Here is a 20180-nt window from a genome sequence, read left to right as displayed (position 1 = left end):
GGCTTTGTGAAGGTCTTTGAATTGTTTCCCCCTGTCCATCTTGTAATCTTTTCACTTGGAGTATCTGTTTTTGGACTGCCTGTCAGAGCTGACAGAGTTTAACTAGATATTGGCCTGAGAGAGCACTGATGTTTGTTCTTTTAAACTGCCAATGGGGCTGAAGCCTTTTGTGGAGGCAGCTTTGGTAGTATCTCTCCAGTGCTCTGAAGTACCTGATGCAGGTAGTCCATGTCTCAGAGGTGTACAGAAGGGCTGACCGGTCGGTCATGAAGTTTGCGCGGGGTTGAGGTATTGATCTTCAAACAGACTTTTTCCTTAAACGGCCAGAGAGTGGACAGTGAAAATTGCTTGTGTTAATTTTACTTTAGGAGGGATCTAAATTAATACCCCAAATTTTAAATGCATAGAAGAATGAATTGTCTCTGATATCATCATAAGTTACAAGTTTCAGGAGGTGCTTCCAGTGTGATCCCTGCATATTTAGTAAATTGGAATAACTTTTCTTCTGGCAGTACAACATAACAGTAAAGGAAGATGGTTGCAGAAGGCCAGAGTAACATGAACAAAGATACAAGCTTATGCCTGAGCCCAGCTTATGCCTATTGGCCATGGACTGCATTCAAAAATCATCAGAAAAGGTGTGTTGGATGACATCTATTTGCTAAAGAAGCCATTGGTAGTCTCTATAATGTGCTCTGTATTGCTCTGTCATCAGTCATGGTCAAAAAGTTGTAATGTTATCTACGAGCTTCATGACAAGTCCACACACCCCCACAATTATCCAGACTATACTTCCTCCCACCTTTCCTTCTGTCAGGACACTATTCCATTTTCCCATTTCTTTTATCTCCATTTAATTTGCTCTGATAACTAGACTTTCCACATGGGTGCCTCAGATGTCTTTCCTTAACTGTAACTTCCCTGCTATGATAGTTGATGTAGCCCTCGACCACATCTCATCTATTTCATGCACCTTTGCTCTCATCCTTTTACCAGTCAGAGCAAGGATAACAGTTCCCCTGGTTCGCACTTTACACCCCATTAGCCTCTGCACTCATCAGATCATACTTAGAATTTCCTTCAATAGCATTCCACCTTTACTTCCCCTTTAAGGATTCTGAAGAGACCTTTCCCTTCATGATTCTGTAGTTCACTCTTCCATCTTGATCAACTGCTTTCTTTCTCATAGCCTTGCAACTGTAGGTGATGCAATATCTGCCCTTTTACCTTATTTCACCCATCATTCAGGGATCCAAACAGTCCTTCCAGGTGAAGCAACGATTCACTTGCACTTCCAATTTACTGTATTGCATCTGGTGCTCACAATATGGTCTCTTCCTCATTGGAGAAACAACAGGGATTTGGGGACTCCTTTGTGGAGTAAGTTTGTTCTGTCTGCAGGGGAGTTCCCAGTTACTTATCACTTTAATTTTCCATCTCACTCCCCTTCTGATCTATCTGTCTGTAACCTGCTGTGCTGTTCCAACGAAGCCCTAAATAGGCTTAAGAAACAGCATTTCTTCAGTCTTGGCACTTTGCAGCCTTCAATACTTGATATCGAATTCAACAATTTCAGTCAAGTCACCTTCTCTGTATCAGAACTGGTCAATTCTGTAAGGTTATCCATCTGTAATATTAACTCAGTTTTTTCAGATCCACAAACACTATCTGATCTGTTGGGCATTTCCAACATTCCTCTTTTGGTTTCAGTTCTCAGTGACTGTTCTGACCTGAATTTCACAAGTGTTACATGTTTTTTTGATTCCTCTGCCTTTAATTAATTTATCAACAAAGTGCTTTTTCAAACAGCAGATCACCATGACAATCCAGGCTTCACTCTATCTTAGATATCGCCTGTGGCCCATCCATTCCTTCTGCGCAGCTCTCTCCCCCCCCCCCCCCCCCCCCCCCCCCCAAAATTGCCTCAGCGATTAAAGCTTGTTTTCTCACTTTTCAGGTATGATAAAGGGTCTTGAATGGGGGGAAACCCTCATTTTTTCATTCTATTGATGTTACTTGAACTGTTGACTGTTCCCAGCATTGTGCTTTTATTTCAGATTTCAAGCAATTCTAGTTTTTTTATTTTCAAGTGATATTAAGATTACTTGTTTTCTATTTAGTTGACATTTTGAATCTAGACCTATTGAAAATTTTGTCTAGTGACATTTTAATGATTAAATTCAGTTAACTGACAAACCAAGAATTCTAATTATGCAAGAGATACATTGAACTGAATGTAAAAACTTCCTCAAATTATATGTCAAAATAATATGTCAATATTGTTTTTAACGCACCACTTGCAGTGTAACAAAATAATACTTCTCACTGCCAAGCTTTGGTTCTTGCATTGTGTACTGTTCTCCCTCTGGAGATCTCTAATCTAGATTGCGCTGTTGTAGTAGACCACACAACACATCTTGTACACTACCAATATTGAAATGATTAACACTTTTCCTAGGAAATGTAAAACTGTATGATAATTTCATAATAATGCACATTTAACTTGTTTGACTAATCAAACCATCTGAATAGGATGAGATTAACATCATCCTAACTTTTCAGATGACAGCATCTACACTGAATGATTGACAGTGAAGAGGAGAACTTGAAATCTGATTAAAGTTCAGCAATACCTGTATGAACAGAAACATTTTGTATGCTGAAGGTACTGAAGTGAAGCTTTTCCCAGAGAGATTTTATATGCATGTTACAACATGAGCTGAGGTTAAGCATGAAACAGGCATTGAATTTGCAATCTTGCTGGTCTGTATATACTTATATTGTGCATTTCCACACTGTCATTGATGGATACCTATTTGCATCAAAACTAAATGCCCTGTATACATAATTTGTAAGATCTTGCAAACTCTCTAATAATATGCTGACTATATTAATGTATTTACAGGAACATCTTGCCTTAACTGTCAGAAAGCATGCCGTGAATGTTGATCCCTCTATCATTCATTCTGAAGTTGCTTCAGGATTATTCCCTTCTGGGAACAGACCTCAGGGATGATTAACTGAATTTAATGGCAAAAGAATTCCCAATGAGCTCTTCCTTTCCCTTCATGTGGTCCCCTTGAAGACAGTTTGATAGATTGGATCTGTAAACTGCCACAATTAATGCTTATGATTATTTGGTTTTGTATCCCTAGCATGAGGAGGTCTGAAAAAAATTCTGTTTTATTTTAAGCATGAGCAAAGCTATGTGACTGTAGCCTCAAATTTGCTTTTATTTCCATATCACATTATTTCTTAAAATATTATGAATTCTTCAGATGTTGGCCTTCTTCACTAATTGTGTGATCATTCTTAATAATGTATACAGGATTAATTATTTAGGCAAGTTCAAAAAAATAACAGGGTCCACCCTGCAAATGGAATCATTAATTTCCATTTGCCTTTGTAACCTGATGTACTCTTTATTTTTTTCCTGATATATTGGATCAGGCACTTAGAGGTATTTCTGTTACTTGCATATAAATTCTTGTGGTAACTGTAGCTGCAATGTAATTAGCCATTATATTGATTTGTTGATCCCAATGATACCCAACTGATTCCCCTTTATAAAAAGTAGCAGGTATGTTCTATTCTACTTTCTTACAGATGTATTCTCTAGAGCCTAAATATAGACTAGGAGCCACCCCTGGAAATGCAAGGGAACAGGCTTGGGATTCAGGAGCAACAAACTTACTCTGCTGGAGGAACTCAGTGGGTCGAGGAGCATCCGTGAGAGCAAACGAATTGTTGACATTTCGTGTCGAAACCCTGCTTCAGGACTGAGAGTGGAAGGGCGAGATGGCCAGTATAAAGAGAAGGGGAGTGTTGAGACAGGAGTCCAAGGTGATTGATGGACTGAGGAGGGGTGTAAGATGATAGGCAGGTTGCACCAGGTAGGGCTGGGGAGCAAGGGTGGAGTTGGGAGTGATACCAAACAAAGATTCAAAAGAAATTGAGAGACAGGGGAGGGGAGTGTGAAGGTTGGAGACAGCTGCTGGAGGGGGATAAGCAGAAACACAAAAGGGTTAACAGTGCTAGACTCTGATAAGTATAGAAGGTGCTAATGGGAAGCGTTAGAGAAGTGAATGGCAGGTGGAACCAGAATAAGATAGGGGAGGGGCAGGGAGCCTGTGGGTGAACTGTATCTGTAGTGGGTGGATGGAACCAGGAGGGGAAGGGGGACAAAGATGGGTGTAGGCAGGGCAAGTAACTTAAGTGTCAGTCGGGAGTACTTTGGCTCTAGTGACTATAATTCTATAAGCTTTAAGATAGTGATGGAAAAGGATAGGACACACCCACAGGTTAGGGTCATAAACTGGAGCAGGGCTAATTTTTGGGGAATTAGGCAGGATCTAGTAGAGGTCGATTGGGTGAGCCTGTTTGAAGGGAAAGGAACAAGTGGCAAGTGGGAGGCTTTTAAGAGTGCGATGTCAAGGGGAGGCATGTTCCTGTTAGGGTGAAGGGTAATGTGTGAAAAGGTTCTTTTGGAATCTTAAAGATGGTGGGTTCTGGACACAGGCTTTGGATTTTAAAAGTAGTTTAATCACAAAGGCGAATGCGGGGACAGAATGAATGGGAACAGATGCACACTCGCGCGCACACACACACAGACCACGAATGTGAGGGGGAAAATCGCAACAAGGATGAGATACACACACACACTCTAAGCAAGGTACAGCTTATCAAGGGATAAATACTTCAATGCCTGAATACCTTGACAAGCATTGGCTCTAACACTCCCTGGAATCTGACTAAGACGCTCCCAAACCATATGGTGGTGCACACTCTTATCTGTGGTCTCTGCAGCGTGGTTTCACTACTCCTGGGGCAGTTGAAAAAGGAAGGGCCAGGGCCGTGCAACACTCTTTTATAGTTCTGGGTGGAGCCTGGCCAGGTGATTTAGATAGGCCAATGGGCAGGCAGGTTCAGGAACAAAGGTGCTCTCCAGGGCCAATCCCTATGCCCACACCTGATGGGTGGGGTGGAGCCACACCTTGATTGACAGTGGTGTCACTTCCGATCCGAGGAGCAATGCTGTCCTGCGACTAGAGGGGTCAGTGTTGTTACTGTCACGTGACAGCCATGTGCTCTCCTACTACATGTAAACCTGGCAAATTCAGGGAACCTTGGCTGATGAGAGATATTGAGACTGTGGTCAAGAAAAAAAAGGAAGCATACATTGGATTTTGGAGACTGGGGAGGAGTGAATCCCTTGATGACTATAAACAGATTAAGAATACACAAGAGGGAAATCAGGAGGACAAAGAAAGGGTATAAAATGGATCTGGTAGGCAAGGTTAAGGAAAATCCCAAGAGGTTCCATAGATATATTAAAAGGGTGGCTATGGAGAGAGTAGGACCCTTTTAGAGATCAGCAGGGTTCCCTATGTCCTGAGCCATAGGAAATGGGTGGGATTTTTAACAAATATTTCTCCTCTGTGTTTACTGAGGAGAAAAGCATGGTTGCTCAAGAGATAAGGGAAACAAGTGAAGATGTTTTGGAGAATGTTCATATTACCAGGGAGGAAGTATTTGCAGCACATTAAGGTGGATAAATCCTCAGGGCCTGACCAAGTGCATTCTTGGACTTTGTGGGAGGCTAGAGAAGAAATTGTGGAGGCCCTTGCGGAGATACTTGCTTCATCGTTAGCCACTGGTGAAGTTCCTAAAGACCGGAAGGTAGCTAATGTTGTTCCGTCATTTAAGGAAGGTAGCAAGGACAAGTAAGGAACTACAGATCGGTCAGCCTGGCCTCAGTGGTGGGTAAGTTACTGGAGGGAATTCTGAGGGACAGGATCTAGAAGAGTGCCTGATTAGGAGGAGTCAGCATGGCTTTGTGTGTGGGAAGTCATGTTTGACGAATCTTAGATTTTTTGAAGAGATAACCAAAGGGTAGATAAGGGTAGGGCACTGGATGTTGTCCATTTGGACTTTAGCAAGGCCTTCAACAAAGTCCTACATGGAAGGCTGGCCTGGAAGTTAGGTCCCATGGAATCCAGCGAGAGCAAGTTTGGTGGATTCAAAATTGGCTCGGATGTAGGAAGCAGAGGGTGGTGGTTGAAGGTTGTTTCTCAGAATGCAGGCCGGTGACTAGTGTGTGCCGAAGGGATCAGTGTTGGGACCCTTGTTATTTTTATAAATGATTTAATGCACAAGGCTTGATCAGTAAATTCGCAGATGAGACAAAATTAGGAGGCATTGTTGATAGTGAAGAAGGTTATCGTCGATTACAGGGGGAATCTTGATCAGTTTGGGAAGTGGGCCGAGGAGTGGCAAATGGATTTCAATGCAGATAAGTGTGAGGTGATGCATTTTGGAAAGTCATAGGACTTGTACTATGAATGGTAGGGCACTAGGGAGTGTAATGGAACAGAGGGACCTAGGAGTATAACTGCATAATTTATTGAAAGCAGTGTCACAGGTTGACAGGGTGGTGAAAAAGGCATTTAGCATACTGGCCTTCATCAGTCAGGGCATTGAGTATAGGAGTTAGGACATTATGTTGCAGTTGTGCAAGTTGTTGGTGAGGCCGCACTTGGAGTACTGAGTACAGTTTTGGGCACCCTTTTATAGGAAAGATGTGGTTAAATTGGAAAGAGTGCAGAAAAGATTTACGAGGATGTTGCCAGGACTAGAGGGCCTGAGTTATGGAGAGAGGTTGGCCAGGCTAGGTCTTTATTCCTTGGAACGTTGGAGAATGAGGGGCGACCTTATAGAAGTGTTTAAAATTATAAGAGGCATAGATAAAGTGATGGTAACAGACTTTTCCCTGGGGTAGGGGAGTCTAAAACTAGGGGGCATAGATTTAGGGTGAGAGGGGAAAGATTTAAAAGAGACCTCAGGGTCAACTTTTTCATGCAGAGGATGGTGAGTATATGGAAAGAGCTGCCAGAGTAAGTGATTGAGGCAGGTACGATAGTGTTGTTTAAGAAGCACTTGGATAGATACATGGAGGGGTGGAGCTTGGAAGGATATGGGCCGAATGCATAAAATTGGGACGAGCTGGGTGGACGATGTGGTCGGCATGGACTGGTTGGAAGGAGAGAGAGGGGGAAAGGGGGGAGAATAGAGGAAAAGCCCATGGGAGGTGATAGTTACCTAAAATTGGAAAACTCAGTGCTCATGCCATTGGGTTGTAGACCACCCAGGCAGAACATGAGGTGTTGTTCCTCTAGTTTGTATTGGACTTCACCCTGGTAACCGCGAAGGCTGAGGATGGACAGGTCAGTTTGGGAATGGGAAAGGCAATTGAAATGGCATGCAACTGGGGGCTTGGGATGGCCATTGCTCTGTGAAATGGTTGCCCAGTCTGCATTTGGTCTTGGTTAGAGAAGACTGCATTGGGAGCACTTAACACAGTAGATGAGGTTGGAGGAGGTGCACATGAACCTTTGTCTAACCTGGAATGGCTGTTTAGGTCCCTGAATGGTGGTGAGGGAGGAGCTGTAAGGACAAATGTTACACCTCCAGTGACTACAGGGGAAAATGCCAGGGGTCAGTGGGGGGTGGGTGGGGAGGGATGAGCGGACCAGGATGTCATGGAGGGAGTGGTCTTTGCGGAAGGTGGAAAGGGGCAGGGAAGAGAAGGTGTGTTTGGTGTACTGTTGCGGAGAGAGCAGAAAAGGGTGTTGAGGGGATGGAATGTTTGGTAGTGGGGTCCCCTCGGAGATGGTGGTAGTGGCAGAGAATGATGTGTTGGATACATAGATTGGTGGGATGAAATGTCAGGACAAGGGGGTCCCTATCCCTGTTGGGTCTGGGAGGGGTGGGGGTGAAAACAGAGGGGCAGGAAGTTGCAGAGATACAGGTGTGAGCTCTCTCGACCACAGTAGGGGATAAGCTCCAGTTAGAGAAGAAGTTGGACATCCTGGATGTCCTGGAGTGGAAAGCCTCATCATGGGAGCAAATGCAGCAGAGGCAGAGAAATTGAGAAAAAGGGATTGCATCCTTGCAAGAGACAGGGCCTCACAACTCAGTTTCTCCAGCAGTTTTTTTAGTGCTCCAGACTCCAGCATTTGCAGTCTCATGTGCCTCCTGATGTATTGCGAAGGTTGTGAGCCTGGGTGATGTTGTATGTGCTGATCAGGCCAAAATATGCATACAGTATGATAAGAAAGGATTTGGGGGCGGGGAATGGCAAGCACAAATGACCAGTCCTGGTACAAACAGAAAGGAAGAACAAGTTTTCTGAAGCTGGAGAATTAAATAAAGTCCTGCAAGCTGTAACGTGCCCAGACGAGAAATGAGGCACTGTTCCTCGAGTTTACGATAGGCCTCGTTATTATAGTGCTGGAGGTCACAGACCAAGAGGGCAGAGGGGAGTGGGATGGTGAATTAAAGTGGCAGGCAACCAGAAGCTCAGGGTCATTCCTTGGAATGAGCACAAGTGCTCCACAAAGCGATCACCCAGTCTGTGTTTGCTTTCTCTGATGTAGAGAAGGTCACATTGTGAACACCAAATGTAGGACATTAGAATGGAACAAGTGAAAGTAAGGGTAGATATCGAGATTTTTCACTAGTGGGAGAATCTTGAATGAAGGGTCATAGTTTCAAAATAAGGAGCTGGTAATTTAAAATAAAGTATGTGATTCCAAATGGTAGTGAATCTCTGAAATTATCTACCCCAGAGAGTTGTGAAGGTTATTTAAAGTGGAGGTAGATTAACCTTTGAAAGATAAGGGGATTGAGCACTATGGGGATCTGGCAAAGAAGAGGAGTTGAGGTCTGGGATAGAGCAGCCATGATCACATGGAATGACGCGATAGGCTAGAGGGGCCAGGTGGCCTACTCCTGCTCCTATTTTCTTGGGCACTCTTGAGTTTGTGGGTCAGGTTGCCTTGGACTACCACACCAGCACTTTGTAGCATTCTGAGCCAACACATCTGAATTTCTGCTTCACCACTGGACAGAACGTTATGTCTAACAGTACAGTACAAATGTCCTGAGCTGAGGGACAAATACACTTCATGTTTTCACTGGCATAGCTTGACCCCTTTCATTTGTATGGGCTTGCTGAGGTCCCATAAAGTAGTCATGCAATTCGAATATATAGTATGCTGCATCTTGAACTGTGAACTCAGTGTACTAAATTGTGAACTATCTGTGAACTCAGTGTACTAAATCAGTGTAATAAATTATTGTTTCATCTGGAAGGATTGTTGGATTTATATTTGCATATGACCAGATGAGTAAAATAATCTTATAAGCAAACAGAACAGTACAGGAACACGCCCTTCAGCTCATGATGTCTGTGCCAATCATGACAGAACTTTGATGATTCTCAACTATGTTACTATTAAAGAATTATGTAACCTTTTAGAGACGTGGGATTTTCCAGGGGACCTTATATGAAAAATGTGCCGTTTTAAGATTTTTTTGATGATAGTTTATGATCATTTTATATGATCATAGGCATTAAGTTTATGGAATTGGTAGCACTGACTAATCTTCATATTTAGTTTTATTTCCAATTCCATGTGCTCTCCATAAGCATTAATATTAATGTGTGAACCAGCATCATAAATAATCAAGGTAATTTTGTCTAAAATTTGAATAACCTAATTAAAAGAAATAGAATGATTTTTTTCCCCCCAAAACAAGTAGTAGTTTTATTCTGAGTTTCAATAGTGAATCCAAAAAAGGATTCACATTGAGACAGAACTAGAATTAACTGTATTGCATGTGTGATTTTCAATGTAAGGATGACATAAATGAGAAGGGAATTTTATCCACTTTACTCATAGTAAAAAGGATAAAACATCCCTAGAAAAGATGATCTTGTCTTTTATCTTGATCTGTTTTCTCGTCCTCATTGTGCAGCTTTCAATGGGTAGGGGAAACTGCCTGAATTCCACAGTTCAGTCTGTAAGAAGAGCATGGCCCATTTTCAAATCTATTGTAAACTTCATACTAAACTTGTAAATTTTGTGACTCATACTTGAGAGGAATCAACATTGTACATCCTAGGATGAGAACAATGGTGCTTGTATTTCAAATGGAATATAAACTTGTTATTTTATATTTGGCTGTCTTTTTAGAGAGGTCTTGCTGCATGGATGTGATGTGCCAGCTTGGCTATGTTTCAAATACTAATCAAACTTGATAGTATATTGTATTTTTCTGGTATGTGCTTGTGGCACAGATTTTAGATGAAGCATGCAAGAGATTTGGATCTTTCATATTTCATATATTGTGGAAACTCTGCAGAGAATTACATATTCTACAGGCCCATATCTTTGATGTAATAGAACAGATAATTGAATATTTATAATGTGCTGAGCCCCATGTGCGGGTAGCATATCAAATTTAATAACAAATTTAATAATTAGATTATAATAGATATAACACTGAACTCTGTACTTCTAATAATTAGACTTTAATAGATATAACATTGAACTTTGTACATTAAAATTATTGTTAGACAAAGACATAATCTATCATTTTACTTAACTAAACATGGCAAGTAAATGTGATTTGCAGTAGATTAAATCATTAACATCTTATTAAATAACTTGAAAACTTGTGCAGACATTCTTTACAGTTCAGGAGATTTTTTTCACAGTAATATAGTGAGATATCTGTTTTATAGATTTATAAACCTTTATAAAAATTGAAAAAAACATATTCAAAAGAGAGATGTGTGCTCAATTTTACTTAAGTTTCAGTGGTTTAGTCCATGGATACCAACTTGCAGAGAATGGCCTACTTTGATGAAAAGGTGGAAACAAAAGCTAAATTGGTTAGGTGCTAATAATATGTGCCTGTTTGAAAGTTTAGCTTTAATGAACAGTTTTGGCCCTCACTGTTGATTATTGTAATATGTGTATTGCTGATTATTGTAATAATTGTGTATAGAATTTTTTTTTCCCTTTATTCTTTTTTTTGGGACCTGGATGTTGCTGGCAAGGCCAGCATTTATTGCCTATCCAAAATTGCCCTTGTGAAAGTAATGGTAGGCTGCTTTCTTCAACCTTTGCAGTTCTTCCAGTGAAGGTACTCCCATGGTGCTTCTGGTCGGGAGTTCCAGGATTTAGACTCAGAAACGAGGAAGTCAGGATGGTGTGAGACTTGGAGGGGGAACCTGCAGGTGGTGGTGCATCCCATCAGCCCTGCTGCCCTTTTCCTGGGTGGTGGTAGTTGTTGGTTTGGGAGGTGCTGTAAGAGTTGCCCAGACTATTAAAACAAGGTATTTTGTATATAGTACACACTGCAGCCACTGCACTGATGGAGGGAATAAATGTTATGGTGATTTAAGTGCACTGATGAAGCAGGCTGCTTTGTCCTAGATGGTGTCAAGCTTCTTGAGAGTTATTGGAGCTACACTCTTTTTGCAAGTGGAGAGTATTCCTTCGCAATCCTGACTTTGGTCTTGTAGATGGTGCAAAGGTTCTGGGGTGTCAGGAGGTGAGTTAATTGTTGCAGGATACCCAGCCTCTGACCTGCTCTTTTTTCTATTGCATTTATGCATTTGGTTAGTTTGTGATTATTGGTGACCGCCCCCCCAACCAGGATGTTGGTGATTTGGAACAAGATAATGTCATTAAGTCTTAAGGACAGGTGGTTAGATTCTGTCTTGTTGGAGATGGTCATAGCCTCACATTTTTGAGGGGTGGATATTACTAGCTGCTTATTGGCCCATGCCTGAATGTTATCTATGTCTTGTAGCATGCAGGCAATGGCTGCTTCCTTTGCTGAGAAGTTATAAATGGAATTTGTGCAGTTATCACTGAACATCGCCACTTCTCACATTCTAATGTAAGGAAAGGCACAGATCAAGCAGCTGAATATGGTTGGGCCATAGGCACTGGCCTGAGGAACTCTCTTGGAACAGTATATATAGGGTTCTTCACCTGTTTGCACTGAAATTGTAGCCAAGGCTGGCTGGTGTTCAGCAACAAGTTGTAGGATAATATAGGGATCAAATGAGAGGGGGAATGTCTTGTATATGACACAAGAGGTTCAGAAAAGAAGATCTGTCCTATTTCCACATGGAGTAAAATCTCCCACCTCGCTTTTCCTCTAAAAGCTAATAGTCAGATTTCATGTCTTCATCCAATTCTTCTTGCAGACCAAAAGGAATTTATAGAAAGGTGATAGGATGCAGAGCTGGGCTGAAAAGTAGCAGATGGAGTTCAACCTGGAAAAGTGTGAACTGATATACTTTGGAAGATTGAATTTGAAGGCAGAATACAAGGTTAATGGCAGGACTCTTAGCAGTGTGGAGAAACAGAGGGATCTTGGGGTCCATGTCTATAGATCCCACAAAGTTGACATGCCGGTTGATAGAGTTGTTAAGAAGGCGTATGGAGTGTTGTCCTTCATTAGTCGGGGTACTGAGTTCAAGAACCATGAGGTAATGTTGCAGCTCTATAATACTCTGGTTAGACCATACTTGGTGTTCAGTTTTGGTCGCCTCATTATAAGAAGGATGTGGAAGCTTTAGAGAGGGTACAGAGGAGATTTACCAGGATGCTGCCTGGATTGGAGAGCATACCTTATAAGGATAGGTTGAGCTAGGGCTTTTCTCTTTGGAGAGAAGGAGGATGAGAGGTGACTTGATAGAGATGTACAAGATGATAAAAGGCATGGATTGAGTGTACGGTCAGAGACTTTTTCCCAGGGTGAAAATGGCTAATACGAGGGGGCATAATTTTAAGGTGGTTGGAGGAAAGTATAGGGGGGATGTCAGAGGTAAGTTTTTTTTACACAGAGAGTGGTGTGTGTGTGGAACACACTGCCGACAGAGGTGGTGGAGGCAGATAGATTAGGAACATTTAAGAGACTCTTAGATGGCCACATGAATGATAGAAAAATAGAAGGCTATATGAGATGGAAGGGTTAGATAGATCTTAGAGCAGGATAAAATGTCGGCACAACATCGTGAGCCAAAGGGCCTGTACTGTGCTGTTACGTTCTATGCCCATGACCAGCACTTACTTTCTCCCTGTGATTTCTACGGGATGTCTAGAGTAGAGTAGTAAAACATTTGTTCATTAGCTGAAAGCTTCAGATAATTTCCAGAATAACATTCCTTCCATATTGGTGAAGTATTGACTGAGTTTTCCAGAAAGGAAAGGATTTGGCACATTAGTGCACTCATCATCCACATGAAAATGTAGAGTAATCCATTAATGATCAAAGTAATATAACAAGTTTTAAACCTCATACTAGTGAGTGTTAGACCTAAGAGCAAGATAGCAATATGGGGCCAAAATGTACTTGTCTTTTGCTGGAAGTTTGATAGGCAACCCGTTGATAAGGCGTCCTTTGCACTTCAGCATGTTTTTGATTTCCATGCCTGCGGATTGCAACATGGAAGTCAGCACAGACACTGAGTCTGATTATTAGAGACATTTAACAGCAGTTCATTGACTAAGGAAAGCAATGAGTTATCCAAAGACCTTTAAGGCAGTTGGGGGATAGGGCCTGAGGCCCAGTCCCTTGTGCCTGGAGCTCAATTTAAACAGTGAGGCCAGAAAAGTTGTGGTTGCAGGGATAGGGTAGAAGGTGAGTGTGAGACAACATCTGGATTGAGTACGATGTGGCCTATCATTCACAATGTGCAATTAGGAAATAATACCCTGTCGATTCTCAAATCCTTGTTAGTACTTCATCTGCTCAAGGTGATTTAGGTCCAATTGATTAATTTCATTCAGACTCTAACTTTAGGAATTTCTGGTGTCCAGCAGCAGTAATATAATTGAGCAGATTGAACATTCAGTTTTCATTGGGGAAAAAAAATCACACAGGGAGCACACCAGGAATTGAAAAGGTCTATTTTTAAATTAACTTTTCAAACACTCTATTGAGAATCAAGTAATGATAGCAACATACGATTAAAATTAAGGTAGCATCTCAAATGAAAAATAAACAAAATAAAGTTTAAAACCTTGAAATTTTGAAATAATTATTTGGAGAAAATTAGAATCCGTACGCAAAAATAGTCTTTTTAGGGGCAAAAAAGTTGTCCAGCAGTAATTATAGCTTGTATGTATTTAGAAGCTCAGTTATGCTTTATTCAATAAGAAATGTGATGAGTCATTCAGATTCAAATAACTTTTAAAAAAAACTAATGAACTACAAATTATACATGGTGATAGCAAGGCTCTGCCGATTTGGAAAAAGTCATCCATAGGGTAGAACAAAAATTCTGATTGCACTTTCAGCAGGATTTTAAATTATATTGTCTACTTCTGCCTCATTAGGCTTGACTATTCCAAGGCACTCCTGCCGGGCTTATTTGTTCTACTTTTTGTAAAGTTGTGGTCATCAGTAACCTGTTTGCACCATGTCTTATTTGCCTATTGTCCCTTTGCTTGCTGATCTGCAATAGGAGATATTGCAGCAATTTTAAAATTGTTTTCGAATCTCCAAACGGCCTCATTCCTTCCTTGCATTGAAAGGAGCTCTAGTTTTATAGCAATTTAAGATATTTTTTCCATTTCTGCCCAGTTTATGATTCTTGTATCTAATTTCTCCATCATCAGCAGTTCTGCCTTCAGTTAGATAAAGAGGTAACTTTTAAGAACTTTAAACCTACTTATTAATCCACGTTCCCCAAATAAACTTCTAATATGCTTTGGCTTCCCTTTTTTTTGGTAGCCTTCCTGCAATATTTTGTTATGTTAAAGGCAGTAGTTTTACAGGTTAATGTATTTCTGTGAATATCACTTCTCTCACAATTTTTTGTGCAATCATGAACACATTCTTTTGGAGTAGACTTGCAGTTCCACTGAAGATTTGACATATTCAACCCAAGACAATCATCCTAGGAAAAATTAAATCTTGAAATATAACCTAAAAAAACAACTTTGCTATCTCTGCTCTTTCAAAATCATGGTGCACATAACATATCTGAGCATGTTTTAAAAGTAAAAAGGCAGGACTTTGTATGACTTCATTCAATTTATCAAGGCCAAAGATGATGATGTTAGTAATATAACAGAAGGAAATACTATACTGGCAAATTTGTCTATAAAAATGTTTTTGTGGTTTTTATGCTATTCTCAGGTTTTAGCTCAAAATCATTATCCTGATAACATTTTAAAAATTAAATGTTTAAAAATGTTTTTATCTAATTACTTATAAACATTGAAATTATGAGGAAATGTGAAAGTAGTCAACAGGACCACAATTTTCTGGGAGCAACGGCTGCTGATTCTAGATGCTCTCTTCCTTGCCAGATATGCATTTTTGCAGAATTGTAATTTGAATCATATGGTAAGGATCTGCTGGAAAGCTGCAGGGAATTGGCACTCTGCCCCTTATCATGAGGAGTCCACTACTGGAGCCTGGTTGGGAAATTGCTACTCATATGTCGTGAAGATGTCAGGGCTTTTCATGTTCATACCCATTTACGTGCAAGTCCTGAGCTTTCTGACAAATGGATCTGTTGGCATTCCTCAGGAAAAGCAGGCTAATACTTCCTTCAGTCTTCTTGTATAATGCTTTTTCTTAGACTTTGTTGTTTGTTTAGTTTAACAGGAAATATATTAGCACAGAACTTCCAATGTGGTGAACTGTCATTTCTTAGTGTCATCACTGTGCCAATGTGCCGGCAACCTTTGGAGTAGAATGCACTAGATTTCTGAAAGCTACCCTCAGTTAAATCCTCTTCCTTTGATTGATGCATTGCTACAGTCTATGCAAATGCAATCAACATATGACTGCCTGTTTGCTGTTAATTTAATCTATTTCATGACTATTTTCACTGCTAAAAAAAACTGTAACCATTAGGCCTGCTGAATGAAGTATAACTGGTTACGAACAGCTTTTTTTAAATTATTGCTGAACAGCTTAGCTAATGCTGAAAAATTATGATTGTTATCCTCTCAGAATAGCATTTATGTATTGGATGACTTAAATTTAATAATAAAACATACTTTTGTGACTGTTTATGATAGTTCACTTTTTGCCTTAATCCTATTTGTCTATCCCAATATTTTGATTTCTGTAAAATAACGAACGGTATTGTAAATCCGTAATTTCTACTTCCTGATGTGCTGTCTGAAAGAATTCTCTGTTTTGATTTGACAACTTGGCTTGCTTGCTGAAATCTCTCTTCTTTATACCAGAGGCCCCAGTAGAAGGCACCTATGTACAGAACCTGCTAAATCTGTAATGGACAGCTGCAAGTGCCATCCTTTCACCACCGATTGTGGGCCATGGAAATGGGTGGAAGAGTTGCTTTTGGAAGAAATCTTCAACCATTGTTTCTGAGGTAAACTAGTAAATAAAAAAAGTATACAATACATTGTCATTAGGCATGGGATCTCATCAGTTATATTTGGATGATGTATTTATTAATTTGCACTTAAAACCATTTTTGTGCATTTGTTTACAAAACAAAGTTGAGAGCAGTTTGAGTTTTTGATTTTTTTTTAGTTACTGTTCAATATATGGAAATGGAAGATTATATAATTTTTAAGTTAATTTGACGTTTGTTTCATTTGCATTATCTGTTATAGCTTCAGATACATCAACCTTAAAAAAACACTATGAAACTCCTATGCTGTTTTATTTAAATTGCTTAATTCATATCACTCAATTTGAATCTTCTCAAGCAAAGGTACTTTGGGTTAATAGCTTGACTGTATAGTACTGCCACTCTGCTCTTACAGTGATAGTTTATTTGATATTATCATTTTCTATTGTAGATTAAATTGTAATGTGACCTGATATCATAAAGCATTTTCAATGCATTTTTGAAAATATTCTAAGTGCAAACGTCAGCCTGGTTGTGTCTATTTTCTCTGTGGCATTTTATTGTCAAACAATGGCATGTTCCTGTAGGGTGAGTTGCACAAGAGCTCTAATGAAGAGTGCTAGAATACCATCTCAGTTAGAAACCCTCTCATAACAAGCTGAGAGAATATTGGCCACTTTATTTCTATTCATGTCTTTCCCTATAAGTATCTTTTGCTATTTAAACATCTGGAATATAAATCTGTTGATGTAACTACAAATAAAGTAGTGTCAGCAATTTTAAATAACACATTTTAAATATCAACAGAATACACATCAAATCATTAGTAGTGTTTTATTTTTGTGTTACTCAATAATAATGTCCAATGTACCTACTTAAGTCTTAGTTCTTGAAAAATATTGTACCAGGTAAGTAGTCTAAAAATGTCATCCTTCAAAGTGTAACCTCTCTGCAAGCTTTTGAATTACAACAAAATATCATAGATGGCAAGGGTGAAGGAAGGAGAATAATATAAGATTGGCAATTGATTTGTTCTTTTGAACTATAATATTTGGTTTGGCAATAACATAAAATAAAATACCTTTCCTTAAAAGCTTTTGTAAAAACCATTCATATTCTACATATTTACAAATGTAAAATTAGCATTACGAAAGACGTGAAGATCTGGTTTAATTTTCAGAATAGTGTCTTGTTTAGTCATTAAAAGTCTCAATGTTCTGCAAGATTTTGGCCACATGATGGCATACTTGCAATGGTTGAGCATGGAATGCAATATATTTTGAACATTTAACTTGTGAATTTGTGGCTTGAAAATTGTGAATTATTTTGTGGTACTGAAATATAATGTAAGATAGATTCCTCAGGAATTATTTCCATCCTGGCTCCACAGAAGGACACTCTGGCATGGCCAAGGTTTACAGTCATAATGGCAATTAATGCAGTTTTTGAAATACAAATTTCTATGATCTTGCTTCCCATCTTGTTACATTGACGCAGTTTCTTGGCTGTGGATCTAATTGTGACTTGAACAATGAATACTGGAAGATACACCAATAATAATAATAGAAGAGATTTTAATGATGACTCATTGAAATGTCATCTATCTGATTGTTGTTCCCTTGGGGAAAATCAAATAGATGGAGGCTATTAAAGTATAATGATTTATTAGTTTTTTTAATATATTATAAAACCAGATGTGGTAAATAACCCCAAATGACAACAACCTTGTTGCAGAGAAGGGAACCACTTAAGTCCTTATGTTCACATTTATGGTTGTGGCAATATGCCAATAAAACTCTTACCACTTGTGAAGTTTTATTGCCAGATGATGGAGACCTGTTCTTTGCTAAATTGAAAGTATTATATTGTAAGATAAAATTAAAATATATATTTTGAAAATCAAAATTTTCTAATGAAGTCAGTGAATTAGTGTGTAATATATGACAAATTGTGATAGACAATACCACAACTGTTTTTGCAAAGACATTCTACCTTTAAAGAGAATTGTATAAATTCTGTTTATTTATTATGATATAATGAGATGCAAGGGAACTTGGATGGTTTTAAATCTGCAAATCACAATGTCTGACAAAAGGATGCACATCATAATTTTATGCCACATTTTGTGCAAGTGATAGTACAAAATTAAAAAGAAAATAAATATGTGCATTTTGAATGTTTGTTCATACCTCAACTATTATTAACATATACAGCAGTGAGGCCAAATAAAACACACATGCATAAAAGCTGTAGGTGTAGGTGACATTTGTACAATTGGAATTCTGCTTCTTTAAAGTGTACTAACAGGTTGATGCACTCCCAAAACAGTTTTACTGTTCCTTTTCAAATAATCTTAGACCTGGCACATGAATTTCAAGTCCTTTTTGCCAGTTACCAGATTCATAATCTCTAATGTGCTGTTCCTGTAAATTTCTTGTAGCTGCCCTCGTACTTCCACGTTTCCACTAACAGTGGTATTTAATGCTGGGTTTTGAGTGTTCCAGACTGTTAGTTTTGTCTTCATAAAGTTTACTTTTTTGTTGTTTCAAATTGTTCTTGATTTTATTCATCCTCCTCTGGTTCTTTCTGTAATACAGGCATTTCTTGCTTGAGGCACTCTCTGAAAAAGTTGAGGATTGCACTGTACATATGACGTTTGCTTTTTTCATCTGTAATAAAATGGCCTTCATCTGGGTAAATCTGTCTCATAATTGAAGGAATATTAGTAAGACATGTTGAAATGTTGTTTTGAACATATAACAATTTATTTTAAATGTGACAACACAAGGGTATAGTAAATACCAATAATTCTAAGAAAATTCTGTCAATTTAACAAAATTCAGATATGAAAAAATTGACTATCAATGGAAAAACAATTGATCCTATGAAACAATATTATCAATGGTCAGGAAGTGAAGTGCTCTTTAAAATTTGTTAAAGGAAAAGCAGTTGAGAACAAACAATATGGAAAATATTGCTTCTTCCACCACAGTTATACTTTTGTACATGCAAGATTAAGTAAATGTATTTAAGAATTTATTTCTGTAACTATTTCTTTCAATTATAATATTTAGACGACATTTGGACAGGTACATGGATAGGAAAGGTTTAGAGGGATATGGGCTAAACGTGGGCAAATGGGACTAACTCAGGGATGTTACTTGGTCAGCATGGATGAGTTGGGCTAAAAGGCCTGTTTCTGTGCTGTACTACTCTGACTCTACAAAACAGTATCACACATCCCCATTCACTGCATCTGCTTAATATTTCAGTCATTCAAAATTAAACTAGCAATGAGATTTTTTTTGAGTACTAAAAAAACCTACCAAGGAACATGTTGTCCAGTCATTAATAATCATCATTATCAGTGCTCAGATGCTCATCCATCAATGTTCTGTACTTAAGCTGTATCATCACTTGCAGGCTGTGGATTCCTTTGACTAATTCAAAGATCAGCTCAGCTTCCTTTTTGATGGTATTTCTCCATCCAAAGTTCTAATATTGACTTCTCCATTTTCATTTCACTCCACCTTCCCTTGCCCACAAAGCTGTCTGCAGTTTGTGAGGTAAGTTACCAAATTTTAACATCTTGTGTCTTTGTCAAACACAACTAGTTTTAATATTATTCCACAACTGAAATAAAATGAAGTGACAAAACAATCGTGGTCTAGGGGCTCAAAAGAGGAATAAGGTAATGTTTCATAGCATTGTTTAAAAGGATTACTCTGTTCGGTGACCTAAGATTATTGAGTGTCATACTCTTAATATAAGTACACAAGTATTATAAACATGATACCTGCATAGTGTAGTTTCTTTCAGCTTTCACCAAGTGTTGTATCAGCTCTGCTGTATGCTGAAAATGTACATTTGCTGCAATAAAGCAATAAAAAGTAGATAACAAAAAAACTGTTTTATTAACCATTCATCAAAGCAGATTGCACCAAATCTAATAAAATTGCTTTTAAGTGAACCTAAT

At 39.0% G+C, this 20180-nt stretch overlaps 1 protein-coding gene and 1 long non-coding RNA gene across 3 annotated transcripts in view; one reads left to right on the top strand and one right to left on the bottom strand.

Moving 5' to 3' along the window:
• The window catches only part of LOC127581138 (uncharacterized), a 43702-nt gene that overhangs the window by 6690 nt on the left and 16832 nt on the right, over positions 1 to 20180 (top strand). Inside the window, exons 2-3 of the long non-coding RNA XR_007957923.1 lie at positions 513 to 638; positions 16074 to 16219. This is a non-coding gene — a long non-coding RNA (uncharacterized LOC127581138). The remainder of the gene's footprint in view (positions 1 to 512; positions 639 to 16073; positions 16220 to 20180) is intronic.
• LOC127580749 (inactive dipeptidyl peptidase 10-like) overlaps positions 17025 to 20180 on the bottom strand; it is a 547404-nt gene continuing 544248 nt past the window's right edge. For both annotated transcript variants that reach the window (XM_052034610.1, XM_052034700.1), the window contains 2 exons: positions 20001 to 20074; positions 17025 to 18904 (listed from right to left, as the gene is read on the bottom strand). In XM_052034610.1, coding sequence (XP_051890570.1) covers positions 18767 to 18904; positions 20001 to 20074 — 212 coding nt within the window. In that variant the 3' untranslated portion in view covers positions 17025 to 18766. The remainder of the gene's footprint in view (positions 18905 to 20000; positions 20075 to 20180) is intronic.

This window comes from Pristis pectinata, chromosome 1, assembly GCF_009764475.1.
Source record: "Pristis pectinata isolate sPriPec2 chromosome 1, sPriPec2.1.pri, whole genome shotgun sequence".
Classification (NCBI taxonomy): domain Eukaryota; kingdom Metazoa; phylum Chordata; class Chondrichthyes; order Rhinopristiformes; family Pristidae; genus Pristis; species Pristis pectinata.
This window is presented reverse-complemented; position numbering and strand designations above follow the sequence as displayed.